This window comes from Rhopalosiphum padi, chromosome 4 (assembly GCF_020882245.1).
Source record: "Rhopalosiphum padi isolate XX-2018 chromosome 4, ASM2088224v1, whole genome shotgun sequence".
NCBI classification, from domain to species: Eukaryota; Metazoa; Arthropoda; class Insecta; order Hemiptera; family Aphididae; genus Rhopalosiphum; species Rhopalosiphum padi.
Window position 1 is genome coordinate 33,917,816 of NC_083600.1, and position 18,247 is coordinate 33,936,062.

The 18,247-nt window shown below is 26.6% G+C and overlaps 3 protein-coding genes across 8 annotated transcripts; 1 reads left to right on the forward strand and 2 right to left on the reverse strand.

The window, feature by feature from the left end:
- Positions 1-1,878: 1,878 nt before the first annotated feature.
- Positions 1,879-4,001, reverse strand: LOC132929093 (ribosome biogenesis regulatory protein homolog). The gene is made up of 6 exons (XM_060994189.1): positions 3,694-4,001; positions 3,363-3,615; positions 2,637-2,879; positions 2,439-2,570; positions 2,167-2,282; positions 1,879-2,101 (listed from the first exon to the last, which is right to left on the reverse strand). The coding sequence occupies exons 1-6, from the start codon at positions 3,843-3,845 to the stop codon at positions 1,966-1,968; spliced, it is 1,032 nt and encodes a 343-aa protein (XP_060850172.1). The 5' UTR covers positions 3,846-4,001; the 3' UTR covers positions 1,879-1,965.
- Positions 4,002-4,131: 130 nt separating this feature from the next.
- On the forward strand, positions 4,132-9,860 carry LOC132929092 (inactive peptidyl-prolyl cis-trans isomerase FKBP6-like). 6 transcript variants are annotated; one of them, XM_060994184.1, is made up of 6 exons: positions 4,132-4,253; positions 4,373-4,433; positions 5,642-5,704; positions 5,924-6,048; positions 6,124-6,448; positions 8,705-9,860. In XM_060994184.1, exons 5-6 carry the CDS (start codon positions 6,154-6,156, stop codon positions 9,742-9,744), a joined length of 1,335 nt encoding a protein of 444 aa, XP_060850167.1. In that variant the 5' UTR covers positions 4,132-4,253; positions 4,373-4,433; positions 5,642-5,704; positions 5,924-6,048; positions 6,124-6,153; the 3' UTR covers positions 9,745-9,860. The 6 variants fall into 6 exon arrangements, with proteins under 6 accessions (XP_060850167.1, XP_060850171.1, XP_060850166.1 ...); XM_060994188.1 differs by lacking the exon at positions 5,642-5,704; XM_060994183.1 differs by having other exon boundaries at positions 4,133-4,433.
- Positions 9,861-10,787: 927 nt separating this feature from the next.
- LOC132929091 (dynein axonemal assembly factor 5) lies at positions 10,788-16,090 on the reverse strand. The gene is made up of 12 exons (XM_060994181.1): positions 15,323-16,090; positions 15,072-15,255; positions 14,437-14,582; positions 14,279-14,367; positions 13,966-14,109; positions 13,553-13,907; positions 13,066-13,227; positions 12,815-12,979; positions 12,607-12,734; positions 12,404-12,545; positions 12,153-12,338; positions 10,788-11,011 (listed from the first exon to the last, which is right to left on the reverse strand). Exons 1-12 carry the CDS (start codon positions 15,912-15,914, stop codon positions 10,863-10,865), a joined length of 2,442 nt encoding a protein of 813 aa, XP_060850164.1. The 5' UTR covers positions 15,915-16,090; the 3' UTR covers positions 10,788-10,862.
- Positions 16,091-18,247: the final 2,157 nt, after the last annotated feature.

Here is an 18,247-nt window from a genome sequence, read left to right on the forward strand (position 1 = left end):
GGGGGTGTTCGAACACCCATATCACCCCCCACCCTAAATATGCCCTTGATACTATTTAGTATCTGTTTATAGATATAGTAGAGTACATATTATAGAAAGTTTAAAGAAGAGGATGAACAATTTTTTAGAAAAATTACGAGAAAACAGAAAAAACCAGACAACCAGATATAGGCACTGCTACGAAAAGATAATATTATAATTTATAATTAAAATTAAAATTAAATTAGGACAAACATAAAAGAAAACACATATACGTATACCAGATCAAAGGTAGGAACTAATAAATTTTCAATTAATAAAATGAATTCAATACTAAGTACATTGATTTTTCAATTTTTAACATTTGTTTATCAGATAACATTGCAAATTACTGCGTTTTTACAAAATAACAGATATAAATATATAATGTAATATTGTAATTTATAAGTACTTAATTTAACTGAATTTATCAGAGAACAGTAATAATTTTTAGATTATGCAATTACGTTTCACATAACATTTTCAATTAAGCACAATTAAATTATGAAAATGTACCTTCAAAATCTATGTATATAAATTATTATTTCCATACTTACAATTACTACCCAAGTGCAATTAATGTCACCAATTACAAATAGTAATTACTAATTATTGTTATTGTACATTTTTTTAAGTAGCAATAAAATATTAAATAATCAACTATCAAACATATGAAAATACAATTTTAATATTATGATTAACCATAAAAAATTGATTATATTTTTATAAAATTGTATTGTAATTGAAAAATATGTTAGCCATGCCATTAGTATTAATATTTGTAATTTGTAAGTAATAAAATTGACAAAAATAATAGTATGCCAATTTTTTCAAATTTGAATTATATTATTTTATATTTAATCTTCTAAAAAAATCAATCAACAATTAATTCAATTAACTTCAACTTCATAATATATTTTTAGTAATTTTATTAAAGTAATTAATTTTATTATTAGTTGTACAGTAGATTTATTTAACTTTTGGCTAAAACATTGTATTGTTTGTATTTATTATATTATTCGTTCATACTATATTAAACTATTTATACTATAATATTAACTTATGAGTTAAACCATCTTATCATAAAACAATGTGAATGTAAGTTCATACCACAGATAATATCTTTAAATTAATCTAAATATTTTGATAACTGTCATTGTGCATAGCAAATTTCATAATATAGAGTACATATTATACAGTTTTAACTGTTTTAAGTTTCCACAAATAATGTTTTTAAATGATAACAAAATAATAATTACCATCATTAAATTATGTAATTTCTTCTAATTTTAACTTTAAATATTTAAAAATAATAATTTTATTGTATTACTATATTTTTTAGAATTTTTAGTTCCAATATGAACAATTATAATAAAAAATATTGTATTACTTTAGCATATCTTACTTATAAAAATTATGCATAGATTCTATAATTATTTTTTATAGAATTCGACAATTTTTTTAAAAATGTGAACTTTAAATAAAAAATTAAGAAACCTATAAATAGAATCTTGTATTTCATTTTTGAGAATTTTAATCCAATAAAAATATAAACATTTACAAATATTCAATGGTGAATTGTGTTACTTAAGATAAATAAATTAAACAATTTGTTTATTGGATCCAAAGTTAACATTTTAAAACATTCAAATCAGTTCTCAATGAAAATCGCCTCATTATACTAATTCATATAATGGAATGAAAATAGATCCACTTAGCCCATATATATAATTATATACTTTAAATACTATCTGTATAAAACACCTTACAAATGGTGAATATCAAATCCTTTTAAAAGGTATTATAACCACTTGGTTGTGGATAATATATTCAGAATTTTTAAATTGAAACAAGTAAAAATATAATTCATACAAAGGTCAAAAAGACTTGTATTTTATTAATAAAGTTAACATATACATCATTAAAATAAAATAAAAAATTGTGAAACTATCGACGTTTACGTCCACCTTTTTGTTTTCCCAAACGCTTGCCAGTATTAGCAGTAGGTCTTTTAAATGATCCTTTGCTGCGTGAACGTCCTCCTTTCTTTTTATCACCTCCTTCTTTTTTCTCTCGGGCTCTCCTAATGAAAAATAAATACTAAATAGTATAAAGTAATTCAAAATCAGTTTTTATAACTATATTTACTCGACTTCTTCTGCATGAATAGCTTTATTAGCAGCTTTTTCTAAATTGAATTTTGGTTTTTTGTTGTTAATTGATTCTAATATTTGAAGACTACTTGATTTTTCTTCTTGCATACTCTGTAATAAAAATGTATGATATATAATACACTAACTAAATAAAAATACTATATAATTTGGTCTTGCATATGATTAAAAATAAAACTAATACTTATAAAAAAAAATAAACTAAAAACATAGTTTTTAATCATTATAATCACATAATTATCAACATACCTTGGCTGGGATTTTATCTTTCTTTAATCCCGGTATATTTTTTTTAATAGATATTACTTCCTTGCTTATTTTTGGCTGGAATTTACCAACAGATGCAGTTGAGATTTTAGCTACATCAACAGCTGTTTTCAACTATTAAAAACGTGCAGTTAATTAATTACAGGCAATAAAAAAATTATAAATTTTAAGACAATTTACCTGATTTGAGTGTAATGTTCCTTCTAACGGTGGTAATCCAACAGAAGGAACTTTTATCTTACGTGAAGCAGCTATATTACGTAACCTTTGATATTCATTTTTAGCAACACGTTCTTTTTTCGCTTCTCGCTTTTGAGCAAATAAATCAACATTTGGATCAGCAGCATTGCCAGGCACTTCCAATATCCAATCTTTTTCTTTGTCTGCTGCAGCTTTTTTGTAACCATAAGTTGGTATCCATTTCTGAAAAACAAAAATTAAATAAACATCAATACAACAGTTTAGGAATATGTTACAGTTAAATATACTTTGTAAAAATAAATCTACACTAGACCATATTTATTGTGTGAGAGAGAGTGCATAGATTGGGACATGCTTGAAGTTGATAAAATTAATTTAAGAAATGTTTAATTAAAATTAAAATAAACAAGCATTGGTCAAAATATTTATAAATTTGAAAAAATTATATGAACCTTATTTTTACAATATTATTTATTTTGGTATTTATACAATTCAGGAAAATTACACCGCCTAATAAAGTATGTTTCATATCTTTATAATGAAGGAAATGTTTTTTTTATGGGTATGAAACAATTTATAATCACAAAAAAAAGAAGAAAATTACAAAATGTCTAATGTAGAAGTTAACTTGAATGCAAGGATAGAAATAATATTGTTAAAACCTACCCTTAAAATTATTACATTTAATGCTAATTAAAAAAATACCTGTAAAATTTCATCCCATGTTGCCTTTGGTTTAGGTGTTTTCTTGATACCCTTTTCAATGGCAAACTTCTGCCATTTAGTAAGTGGTTTAGGTGTTGGTAATGGTTTTTCACGGGGTAAATTATATCTAGGTTCTGGTAAATCTACATACATATAACCATCTTCATTTTTCATAGGCAATTCAAATAATTTGTTGATAAGTAACTGCACATTATTCCTAGTTTCATTTGTTAAGTATGCCTCTTGATTTGATCTATGAACATCAAATACATATTACATAATATACTCTAAATAACATTTCAAGTTAATATTTCATTGTGGAAAATTGTACCTGAGTTGTTGAGTATCAAAATCATTTGAATCGAAACACAGAAGTGTACCTAAATCAATTTCTGGGTCTAATACTTTAGTTACAGTAACGCTTTGTTGAGCTGCTACATCCAACGCTGCTTTTTTATTTAACACTGCAGAAATATCCTCCATAGTTTGGAGTCAATACAATCTAAACTTAAAACAAACAAATATTGAAATTTAAACCTTTTTGTCCTATTTTATTGTGTTAGAAATAAAATCTCTTAAGTGCACATTATGACTTAAGAGTGAATGAAGAATGAAATATAATAACACATGTAGTGTTTATATTATGTTGTCACATGAACGTTTTTAAGGTTAATCATATTTATCAACTTATCATCCCGTCTTGTTATCAGTTTATCACAAGTATAGAATATTATGTATTTTTGAATTTTTATCAGTGTCCATTCTGATTGTTATATTCTGTGATTATACTCTTAACTCGGCCCTAGCGGCTTAGAAATTGCCAATTAGCATGATGAATACAGTGGAAGAGGAAGACACCGTCTTAGAGAATATTCTAAATCTTTTAAAAGAGTAAAAGACATACGTATAATTCATGGCTTATGTTATATTATCTTAAACCATGAGCCGTAGCACTAGATTTTTAAATTAATTCTTCTATCAATTATATATTTTCAATTTTGTAATTGCAGATTAGCATAATACAATTTTAATCAAGACATTAATTAATCAAAGGACCAGTTTTAAAAAAAAGTTAGTATTTAATATTTGCTGTTCATCGTTTACAGTTTGCACCATATAAATATTTATATTAATTATATTTTTTAATAATATGGTTTGTTATCGAGGTGTGGACTGCGGAATAATTTTACACAGGTTTTAACCAATGGTTTTCTAGAAATTCATGTCATGAGCATGAATATAAGAATTTAGATCCTAATTTTCTAAAGTATTATGTTGACGATTTGTCATAATCAGTGCCCGCGGTCAAAGATGTGCTTAAAAATATATATACAGGTGTCCCGTGAGGATTTACTCATTGCAACATCTCGTGAAATAATGGAGATCATAATTCTGGTTTTTTAATAAGATTCGTATGGACAAGAACTACAAATATTTCGTGTTTTAATTTATTTTAATGTTTTGATAAAAATATATTTTATTATTTAATCATTTTCAACAAAAACTGAAGATAGCCATTGTGTGGAGGTCATTTTTCTGAAAATATTGACGTTTCAACATCGTTTCATTTTAATATTTTTTCTATATAGTTTCGAGAAAAACACTACGAGCACGCGGGCCACATGTGACATGTTTGATACAATGATACCAGTATAATACCACTATCGTAAATAATTCACATTTCACAGTTTCGAAACAAAAAAAGTATTAAAAATCAGGAGATTAATGAAATTAAGGTACTTTTTATTTGTTTTTGCAGGTCATCGATAAATAATAACAGTAGGTACCCGTTAAATAATAATATCTATCATCGATATTCGTTAACTTTAATTAAAAAAAAAATGAATCTTAATATTTGTGATTAAAAACGTAAAACCATCGATTATTACTAAGACTATAGTATTATACACAAAAACGTTGTATTTTGTATACCCCTAGATTAAACACATATTGTCTATAGGCTATAATATATCTTAGTCAGCTCCACCGTTTCACGATTAAAGAACAACAGTCAACAACCGTGGTCAGTAGTTTTATAATTTTATCCTTTATCATCAAGTTTTTTTAAGAATAAGTAAATAAATATCTCTGAGAAACTAATTTGAATAACAAATAAAAATAATAAATGTATATTATAAATTATAATATATTAATGTCATGATATTGTTAACATTTACGGAATAGTAAAATGCGACTAACATGATGACGGATTGAGAATTTTTCCTGTTTCATGATTTAATTTTAATATTTTTCTCGTAATATGTATTCTTATTTCTTAGGCGCATTGAACATTAACACGTGTGTCGAGCGTCGTCATGTCGTGAATTTCCAATACATTACAGGTTTATATTTATATTTTTTTTTTTTTTTTTTTATTTAGAACTTTCAGCTACAGCTATTATAGTTCGACAATTACAGTATACAATTAAATTAATAATATTAAACATGATAATAATAATAATTATATTTATATTATATATTACTATATACATTTCTAATTTCTATTTTTAGCTAGACCTTCTTGAATTCTTAATACTAATTAAATTCCATTATTATGTAAGGATTGTCGGAATTTCCCGATTTATTCCAGAATTCCAGATGCAAGATTACAAGTTACCATAACGTCAATAACAATTAACAACCGTCGGTCATCGTCAGTCGTCACTCAATTCTCAAGACTTTACGTGTGCGTAACGTTAATTTATTTTGTGATCGTATTTTGTCAATAACAAACTATAATAGTTTTAAAAAAATCGTATAGGCACGTCGTAATCCATTCGAATCATTCACAATGGCTGATGACGACTCTACCGGGCTTCCGCCCAATGTGCTCAATATACTCAAGACGGCGTCGGAAGAAATATTGAATAAACAGGACGGATACTGTTTTACGGTGGATAACTCACCCACCGAAGACGCTAACGATACGTTTTCTTATGATGCAGCCGAAATGGCTGAATTTACTAACTTCGATATGATTGGAGAGGAAGATGACAATCTGGAGTCTTTTAACCACCTCATTACTAATAAAAACCACGAAGATCTTACTGGCGATCGCAAGGTGTTAAAAATATTACTGGAACAAGGTTAGTAAAGATTTTTTTAAACTTTTATTACTAATCAAAAATAAAATTTATATGAAACACACAAATCAATAAACATCCTAAGTACACTTAAAATGTAATTAATGAAGAAATAACTAATGGCGCCCAATAAGTATCTATTATTAGTAATATTAGTAACAAATAACTAAAGCCTTAGTGCGTTGCTATATTATATTTAAAATTTCATCTTTTGGATTTTGGTAGCAATTTAACAATTCTTGGAATATTTATGTTTTTTCGACAACCTCTCAACATAATATTATATTGGTATTTAGTATTTTTATTTTAAATAACTGAGCTATAGTTACATAGATTAAATGCCTAATTAAATAATGATATTACATTAACCTCGACATTAACTTATTATTCTTCTTCTTATTCGACCTTTAAGATCATACTGTTCTACTTAATTGTTGCTGCTTCTGTGTATTCATTGCCAAAATCGGTATTCTTGTCGTATGCGGTCTACCTCACGTTTCTGTTGGTCATATGCGGTCTACCGCACACTTGTTGTCTACCATACATATTTCTATACGTCATATCAGTGGCGTAACTAAAAAATTTGGGCTTCCCTGCAAAAATAAAAAATGGGCCCCAAAAATATTGTTATACCAAATATAACCCTATAACCAAAGCCCTATGGGCTCCCATGCGTCATATGCGGTCTATAACATAATTTTTATACATAATTAAATTATGGTAGAATTATATTATATTTAATTTAATGACACACAATATGTATTTTATTATATGTAAATTAGGTACAATATAACTTAACGACTCTTAAAAAACATTCAAATATATCATCATTGCTGTTTCTTAGATGCCACCATTGTTCCGCTAAATACGAGGGTAGCAATGATGGTGATGTACCATGCATTTTTTTTACGATTCTAAGTTTTAAATCTCCCCATAAACTTTCTATGCGCTGTGTGTGTGCACCATTGATAGGATCGACAAAAAATTGGGAATGGTTTACGGTTTTATGTATGTACCCTTTAGTTTCTAATGTCTTACATGCAAACCATTCATCTGAGTGTATTTTATTATTGATATAGAAATTACATCGTTAAGATGAAGCTTAATTGTTGAATTGTTGAAAATGATCTTTAGTAGATGACAAGTGTGCGGTAGACTGCATACGACAAGAATACCCCAAAATCTGCCACTCGGAAGCTTAACCATTTCTACATCCTTTTTTATTTGGTTCTTCCACTTTAATCTTAACAAACAACCTAACAAATATTAATTAATCGTGGTCGTCCCAAGAGTAAAATTATTATAGGTTTTAAAAATTAATAAATAATTGATAATCACTTAATTATAATTTAAAACAAAAAATGTTTTACCTAAAATGGTCATCAATATAATTTTATGAAATCAGCACCCTGTATTTTGTTGCGTTTTATTTAGATATAAACTTAGTATTCCAGTAGAAAAAAGTTTAGAAGCACTTGTGTAGACAAAGATAGTCTATAAGACATTATAACCTATATCTCTTGTCTTCATCTTTCAAGAATATAATGTAGGAAAATGTAAATCAATGTACAGCAGAACTAATTTTAGAGAAAAAACTTAATATTAGAGTAAGATTTATACATTTTAAAGTAGAATTCCTATCTATATTACATGGACACATGGTTATAGCTCACTTTAAAGTAAGAATATTAATAAAATACCATGTTTCCTTAAATAATTTGTATTACCATGTGAGATTGGTAATGGTCAATTCACTCTTAATATTAAGATTTACAAATTACAACACAAATTTGCTTGTATGTTTGTAAGACAAAGCCACAAAGCATTTAGGTTCTGATGTTTTATCAGCACAAGTGCTTAAAAAGTTTTTAAGTAATAACAAAGTAAAAAGTGCTTCTGAACTTTTTTCCACTGGAATACTAAGTTTATCTAAATAAATAGCAATAAAAATATAAAATACAGGACCTTAATTTTATAAAAGTATATTGGTGAATGTTTTAAATGGAACATCTATACTCTGTTCAAAATGAGATTGTGACTCGGTGACCAATTTGTGCACATGGGCGTGGCTTTACTATACAGCAGGAGTACAGATAGTTGACTCGGTGGGGTTGACAAAACTTACCCCCTCGATGAAAACTGGTCGCCGCCGCGTCACAATCTCATTTTGAACAGAGTATAGTGAATTTCTATGTATTTTTCAATATTCTTTGTGGGTTAAATGGTATAAATTATAATTATTATTTGTTTATATTACAGGAATCGGTCAAGTTGTCCCAGAAAACTATGTAGTTTTTATACATTATATTGCTTATATATCAAACCTTCAAGAGCCATTTGATGTAACTTATATTCAAGGAAGGCGACCTAAACGTTTTACATTGGGTAACGGTGAACTCTTACCAGGATTAGAAATAGGTATAAAAACAATGACTACGGGTGAAAACGCAAGGTTTATAATAAAGCCAGAATTGGCTTACAGAGAATTCGGATGCCCGCCTCGCATACCACCAAACGCAACTATTCTATTTGATGTCCATCTTGTTTCATTTTTATCGCCTGAAAGTATTTTAACCTTTGATAGGGAAAACCGTGATCCTAACTTATTTAATAAAAATCTTGTACAAGTTAAAAAATTGCATCTTGAAGCTAATGAACAATTTAAACTTAAAAATATAGAAAAAGCTATATTTAATTACAACCGGGCTCTGGAACTGCTACATCTAGCTGGGTGCAAAAATGACAATGAGGAAATAGAAATGATGAAATATTTGAATAAGCTTTATACAAATTTAAGCTTATGCTATTTAAAGCAATGTGCTTTTAATAAAGTATGTCGTATGGGTATAGAAGCAATGAAATATTCAGAAAGATTTTCTAAACGGTCTGCAAAATTATTTTTCAACTGGGGAAAAGCATTACGTTTTCTTAAGGATTTTACAGAAGCAAAGAAAAAGACTCAAATTGCATTGAAACTTGAACCTCAAAATGAAACAATACATAATGAAATTCATAAATTAGAAAAGGATAAAGAATTTCATCATAACATTGAGTTAATTACATTTAAAGATGACAACAATGCTGATGACAATGAAAGGGTGGCTCCTGAATTTTGGGAAGTATTCAATACTAGTTTAATTGAGTTTTATAATGGTAATGATGATGTATTAACAGTTATGTTAAACAAAAACCCAGATGATATTGAGGTAATCAAAAATAAAGCAAGTGCTTATGATCTTCAAGTTCATATTATCACAAAAGCTGGTGTTCAGACAAATTGTATCGCAATTCAAAAATAACTAATTGTTTAATTTAATTTAATTTTTAAATTAACAATTTTTAAAGTTTCATATTATTTTTATTAAAATTTTAATTTTTTACAATAATTAAACTTTATAACTATTAAATGAAATAATGTGGTTAATTTTTAACAATGCAAGTCAAATACCCAATACATTGGTACTACTGGTCTAAAGTACGATATAAACGGGTTATTAAAGTTGGATCATTGCACGTTTGTATTAGTTTTTGGCATATAGAAATGTTATTTATGAAATATATGTTGTGAGGTCAACAATTTTCTTGTTTAGGCAAAAAGATCACAACTTTCAAATAAAAAATATTTATTTTTTATTTTCAATAAGAATTTCTTTTTATTTTAATTTAAAAAAAAGAAAACCAAAACACATCAATCAGGCTTGTCAGGTTGTAACTATATACTATCTTTCTATAAAATATCTTGGATTAACATTTAACTAGGTTTACCATTTTAAAACCAAAATCTTAAACTTCTTATGCTTAAAATGATAGTTGTAATATAACTTCCTATGTACAATACATCTATTCTAATACCATTCTAAACCAATTATTGTCTCCAAAATCTCCACACTGATTTTCATCATTTAAAAACTGTCTAGAAACAAAACGTTTCTATGCTTATAAACTTATAATAAATCCCTTATCCTTGACTCATTATTTATCAATTAATGTAATTCTCTTAAGATTCCAAAAGTAAAAATAGAATAGAAATTTGCCATGCTAACTATTAAGTAAACAATGAAAAAAATCTAACAAATGATAAGGGTCACCTTTGAGTTGCTTCCATGATTTATGATAGTACTATCTTAAATCGTGGTTGCTTCTTTTTCAAACAATCTCTGTTACACATTCACATATTATACATGTATAATATTCTGCTGCTGGGTACAGACTACAGATTGTATAAATATGAAAACTTTGGTTGATTTTTTATAATCTTAATATAGGTAACTAATTTAATTAACTCATACAGATTTTGAATTAGTTAAGCATGTCTGAATAAGATGATAAAAAAAAAAGTATATATTAACAACAATAGTTATAATTTATAGTGCATACAAATATAATATAGAATAGATACAGATAATAATTGACAATATTATTCAGTGCTGGTGAGTGTAATTTGACTGAGATTGTCAGACAAATAATCCATTAAATTTTGAGCAAAGTGTTTATGTGAAAACACATTCACATTAATATGTTTAATAAGAATTTCAGGTTTCATCCAGGAAAGCTCTTTTAGTAAATCTAATTGTAAAAAACAATAAATTAATTAATTAAAAATCAATGAAAACAAAATAATTTAAAATTCACCTTTTTTTATAAATGAATAAATGTCAAAATATTTTTATACTATTTTAACCACAATATTAAATTACATAAATATTTTTAAATCAACCATTATTTTTAATCAATACATAAATTAAAATTTATAACATAAACATTTATCATTTAAAATTTAAATAATATTTATGTCGATAATTTAGGGATCATTTTTAATTTACACTATTATTAGTATAGAGCAGATTTTATTGTAATTATATATTTTTACATAAATGGCTAATAATTAATGAATGGGTATTAATTAGTTAATATGTAACTTGTAAATGTTAGACTTCTTTTTATGCTTTAAAATTGTTTTTACATAGAAGCATCTACTATGAAAAATTTATCAGTGTTGTCTTAAAAACTCATATTATTTGTATAATCAATTTTTTCTAAGTCTTTATAATTATATTAATAGATATTATCACTAACTACTTTAGGTTTTCTATTATTCTCATTTAATTGTTGTACTATTATTATTTTTCTGCCATTTTCCTTTGATCTATGTCATTATTTGTTAAACAATTTTAATTTTAATTTTATTTACATTTTAAATCCACCTATTATTATTATACATTTTTAAAATCCATGCATTATTGGGCCTTAGCCGTTTAAATAACAATAAATAAATAATATTTATATGCAACTATTATAATATAAAAAATAAATAATAATTATTGATTCAATATATGGCTAAGTAGTAAGTACTCGGATGATATTATTTACATCACCACAACATTACAAAATGAAAGAAAAATACAATATTGCAAATATAAAAAATACTAGAAAATGTATGAATTAATGAAGCAAGATCAATTTTAAAAAGTTTAAGGTCACGGGGATTAAACAAAAGAAAATTTGACTTAAGTAACTGAAAAAAAAATAATTAGATAATATATAGTCCTATAAAAACATTGGGCATCAAACTAAATTAAGAAATCTAGATAATATAATTCAGTTTATTTTTTCTAAAATTGAATACTATAATATTTAGGAGTTTTTTTTTTTTTTTATTACAATAAAATCTGTTCTCTAATTATTAAAATATATAAATAATAATTACCAAGTATAGATTGCTGTATATCTTGATCATCTAAAAATATTACCAAGGTTTTATATAACTGAGCTACGTGAGCTTCATAATGTACCATATAATCATTAGCAAGAGGTCGGGTATATGTTGCTCTGATCAGATTAATGGCTTTGAAACGCGTATTTCCTGGATTATCATTCAAACGAGCTAATGCAACTAAATTTTTACATTATTTATTACAGTGTTCTTAACTTGCATTTATTTTAATTTTATTACTATACCTCTAGTGACATTGTTTATTGTATCGGCATCTATTTTATCTAAATTTTTGGCAGCACAAACTAAACAATGTAAAGTATCTAATGCATATGCACGAGTTTTGCAGTGGTTATCATCAGCAAGAGCCAAAAATATTGGGAAACTCTAAAAATAATTGAAATTAAAATTATAAAGTTTTTTATCATTGGTAAAAATATATACTTACTAGATTTAACATTGTTTCATCAAAACGAGTAAACTTTTTATTTATAATTTGTGCACACAGACATGAAGCAGCTCGTAAACTTTCGGCTGTCTTACCAGGTCTCCACGTTAGAATAGGAAATATAATGCCTAGAACATAATCAAATAAAATATATTTTTATATTATATTCTATAAATACTATTTCCTACTTTTAATAATGACATTTTACCAGAAAGAATTTGCCAAAGTTGTTTATCATTGAAAATATCTTTATCCGTGCATGTATTTATATTAATCAACATTTTCATAAGAAATTTTGGATCTTTATCAAGATTGTTTAATGTTTTTGTAAGAATTTGTCGATATATTTCATAACAACTTAAAACTACATATTCTAAAAAAAAAGTAATTCATAATATATACATGGTCATATGCATAACCTATTAACGTATGTATTTTAATTTTTTATAGTATTATTACCAGCATCCATTGCAATTTTATCAAGAACTTCTCTTCCAGGTGAATGCACTACCCATGAATCACAACTATCATTAAGTTCATTTAGCAATTTTTCACCATGTGTTTTAAAAAGTTGCTCCTTTGTTTTTGGTTCGCACATATTTATTAACTTTTGAAATATAACTAAAAATAAACATAAATTAAATTTTAAAAGCAAATAAATCTTTTTACAATAAAACAAGTATATATAATATTTAGGTATATTTTTAATATGTCTAGAACCAAAAAAATGTCTTTACAAAAATATTGTAGACTTAAAATAAAGTAAAATATCTATTTTTAAAAACATTAATAGCTTTAAAAATAAAGAGTGTTTTATATTAAAAGAACCACGAACATATTATTATAAATGACAATTTGTATAAGTTAAATTAACTATCAGTTGTATTTTAATAATATTTATAATTATCATTAGGTTAGGTTTTTCATTTATAAAAATAGTACTTACAATTGTTGTCAAATTTATCCAAAGTTGTACTTTGTACAGTGATGTAAATTTTAAACAATTCATAACAAAATTCTTGACATTCTGATTCACAAGCAACTAATACATACTCAATAACTTGAAGTAAATATTTTTTGAATAGAGGTTCATATACTTCACAAATTTCTGGTTTTTCCAAGAAAGTAATGATAGATTTCACATGTGTAGATAATTCAACTGCATTGACATTTTTTAATAATCCAGATAAAATAATTAAATGACCAACATGTGGCTCAATATCACTCATTGTAGGTAATAAAAATTTCAAATAAATACTGGGAGATATAAAATAACTCATAATTTCAGCAGCTCTTCGAACCTAAAATATTAGTTTTCAGTATTATTTATTCATTTATATATTATTATTTTATTCTCACATGATTTGATGCAACATGATCTGGTTGACGACAACATTTAGTCATGGCAGTCAGTAATTGATTTAAATGTTGTATAACAGAATTCTCAGCATTCAATGCAACGACACATAACAACTGTCCTGATTTAATACTAATATCTTCTTTCTATAAATTGTGTTCAACAAAATACAAATTAACTTTATACACTTCTATACTTTTTAATTGTAAATACCAAATATAATTATTTACTATATCATTTTAACTATAGATTGATCATTATGTACGTTAAGTAAATAAATAATAATAATTAGGTATGATAAAAGATAGTATTTACCCAATCATCTAGTTCTCTTATTATAACTGGAAGTAACTTTAATACTTCTCGAGTAACTAATGTACGGCAACCCAAATTTGGTCTTTTAACTGAAATATAAAAATGTATATTATTAAATGATTTAAGTATATTTATGGTTTTATAAATAATAAACATACCATTAGGAGGGTAATGATCTAAGTGATCTGGTAAAAAATCTAATTTTTCCTTGAGCTGCACTTCATTCTCATTAATATACTGATTTCCAATTTCATCCCAAAGACGTTCAGCTTCTTCGCGGTTTGGTGGATGATCATCAACTTGACTAAAAAAATTTTTTATATTAATATACACTGAAAGGAAACATTTTCAATTTCAAAAAGTAATTGTTTTTGGAAATGTATGATATTTGCAATTGTTAACATTATTTTTTACCCTTTCTCGTTGGTGAACCCAATATTTTTGATTCCTATGATTGATAATCAATATTTTATAATTGTATGGCTCAAATACTCAATATTTATACATAAACTATTTTAAAAGTATTATCCAGATTATAAAATTAAAAATTAAAATTTGATCAACAACTCATATTACAAAAACTCTTAAAATATTATTTTATTTACAGATCAATTTTACGCAATTTAATTACTTGTTTTAAATCAGATGTGTGTTTACCCAAATTATCATGAATCTTATGTTTTCCATTAAAATTATTACTTTAAGAAATTGTGAAAGTTTAGTGTAAGAAGAATCATATAAAATATAAATTAAAAATTAATGACTGTATGAGTCTTAAATTATTGAAACTTACGCGGTTAAAATCAAAGGAATGAGTTTTGGAAAATATGAATATCTATCTGGTAAATTTAACATCCAATTAGATACAACACGACATAGAGCTAATCGTACGCCAACATTTTGATCAAAAAGTCTATTACTGATAGAAGAGCATACCTCTGGAACCTGTTTTCCATTACTGTACATAATGACATAATCTAATAACATACCATCATACATATAAGTACATGTATTTATATAAAGATTAAAATATGATCAATTTACTCAGAGACTGAATTGCAGTATATCTAACGGCTGATTGGTGATAATTTGTTGCTATTAAAAGAGGTTCAACAAGCGATTCAGCCACCATATGAAAATGTGTTTTAGTAGCACTGGCAAGTTCTGCTGCACATAAGCAACTGTCTTTTTTCACTGCAGGACATGAGTCCAATATACTTTTTGTTAAAATGCTAATCATGTCATCCAAACATGGAAAAATCAAGTGCCCGTAATTTTTGATGATAACTCTCAACAACTGTATATACAAAAGTTTTACTTCTTCTGAGCTTTCCAACATTGATATGTTGCCCATACGCTTGTGTATGACAAACACAATCGGTGCAATTTCATCGACGCATTCATCACGCACTAGAGCCTTGACTAATTGTATGGCAGATTCGCGACATGCTTCTGATCCGTCATTCAAACACGGATAAACGAATGTTTTTACAGCCTGCATAAAGTCCGGAGATACTTCAAACTTTTCGTCAGCCACAACTGTTGATAATTGGTCTAAGTTTTGTTTTCGAACCTTTCTGTTTTCGCTCTGTAGGAGTTTGAAACTTTTATCGTACGTGACGTTATAATCGCCCATCGTTTGGCAATTGGCATTCACAAATTTAAACAATCGACGCAAAGAGATGACCACTAAAATGCTCAATAATAATTATTTATGTTTAATAAACAAAAAGTCAATAATAGTATAGTTTTTGACTTTTGATCAAACATTTGAAATCCACCGGTTTGTCACCACGATACCTCATTAGCACCATGGCAATGTTATCGGCAGTAATCTGATAATCACAAGTTACCAGCTAGTGTTTTTCAGATAAGAGATAACAACCAGCGGGGCCGCAGACCAATTCCTATAGAGTACCCTGAGTACCTAATGGGTACACTTTAGACTTATATTATATTCATAGACCTGGATTATACTTGTCTATGATTATAAGTTTATGGAGTAAACGGTATACTCAGGGCCGGCGAGAACTTTGGTGGGCCCCAGGGCTGATCAATTCCGGGCCCTTTTACTTATATAGTTATATATACTTATTTTATACATTCTGCCTAATCTAACCGGACCCCCAGAGATCCGGGCCCAGGGGCTCTGCACCCTTCTGCTCCACCCTCTCGCCAAACATGAGTATACTTATCTATGGAGTAGACTAAACTATAAACTTAGCAATTTTGCAAACCGTCAGCAACTTGTCAAACTGCAATTTGTCAACGATCGTAGAAATTCAGAATACTGAAAGTGGTTTTCAGTAATTCAGTTGCTGACAAACAAAGTAATAAAATTTTTTATAAATACCTACATTTATTCAGTTTATACTTAATCCATTTTTCTGTGTTTAAATGTATAGTGAAACACAGACAACACTACTACATTAATAAAAATAATTGCTTACAGAAAAGCAGTAAATTACATTTTACTTATTGTCATACAAATACGATGATAGGAAAAGATCTGAAAAAAGACAAAATTTGTCAACATTTTTAGTTTAACTTTTAACTTTTGAGTACATTTTATATAACCAATCGATGTCTATTGCATAAATATACTAAGTATATTAAATAACAAATATAAGAACCATCTACTCGTACATTATAGGTATGGTGACCAGATATAAAAATTAAAAAAAAAGTACATTTTAAAACTTAGCTCTTTCTCTGTCGTAATTGCCCAATGCGTATACTATTCTACCCGTTTTATCCATATTTCCATTTTCTATAGGTTATCTCCTTTTATAAAAATTGTTTTTTTTTTCATCTGATTACTCTTTTTATTTTATTATTATTATTAATTATAAAAACCAATTATTTGAAATTATAATGTCAACTCATTTAATGTGTGTCTTTATGATGAAAATACTTTGATATTGAAGAATTTAATGTAAACTTAAACTAAAATATAGATTATTTTTTAAATGTAAAAATACCAAGTGTAACACTTAAATATATACGATTTAGTATATCTTAAATCGTGCTACCAACCAAAAAGAATGCTTTAGGTCGAACCATAAAATATAAATTAATAATCAAAATATAAAAAACAATAAAAACACATAAACACGTATTAGCCCATAATAATTTTAAAAAAGAGTACAATATCATGTACCTCACAAAACCTAACACTATTAACACTTGTTATGGACACAAGTACACTAGGACACACATCAAAAAAAGTACTGTCCTGCGAAAAAGAGTACGTCTGGTCACCATAATTAAAGGGTATATCAACATTCCTCCTTTTGGAGTAGGACTTAGGAATTTGAACTGTACCTATATGACATTAATCGATTTTACATCAATGTTAATGTTAAAATGGGCTCTATAACAGTTCCTTTAATGTACGTAGGTACTTCTTAAAAATAAAATAAAACAAACTTGAAACGAAAAGATCTGTTATTTGCGGAAAATATCCCAACAAAGAAATAGTACCTACAAATAATATTGAATTGTGAATTAATATTATTTAACTTTATGTTTGTAATATTTATATTATATAGTAAATTTCATATTTCTGTAACATTCTTTTTAGAATTATATTTTTATATTTTGAATATTAATATTGTTGAAAAAAAATCATTTATTTATTTGCTATATCGTTCGATTTATTTTGTACAATTGTACTTTTATTTTTTGCCCAGAGAAAAATCGTCTCTTTGAGGGGAGTGGCTAAGAATCTCTTAAACGGTAATATGCAAATATGGGCAATATGGTTCTTGTTTCCAGTCTATTCTACAGTACATCTGTCATCTATATTCTATACATTATAATTTTATTTATTTATTTATTTATTTCCCATTCAACACAGCACGTATAATCTACGTTTAAAATAAGGATAATGTTGATTGTTGGTCGTTGGTGTATATATAGTAGGTATATACGCAATTTAATATTCGTATAATATACGTCAATAATATG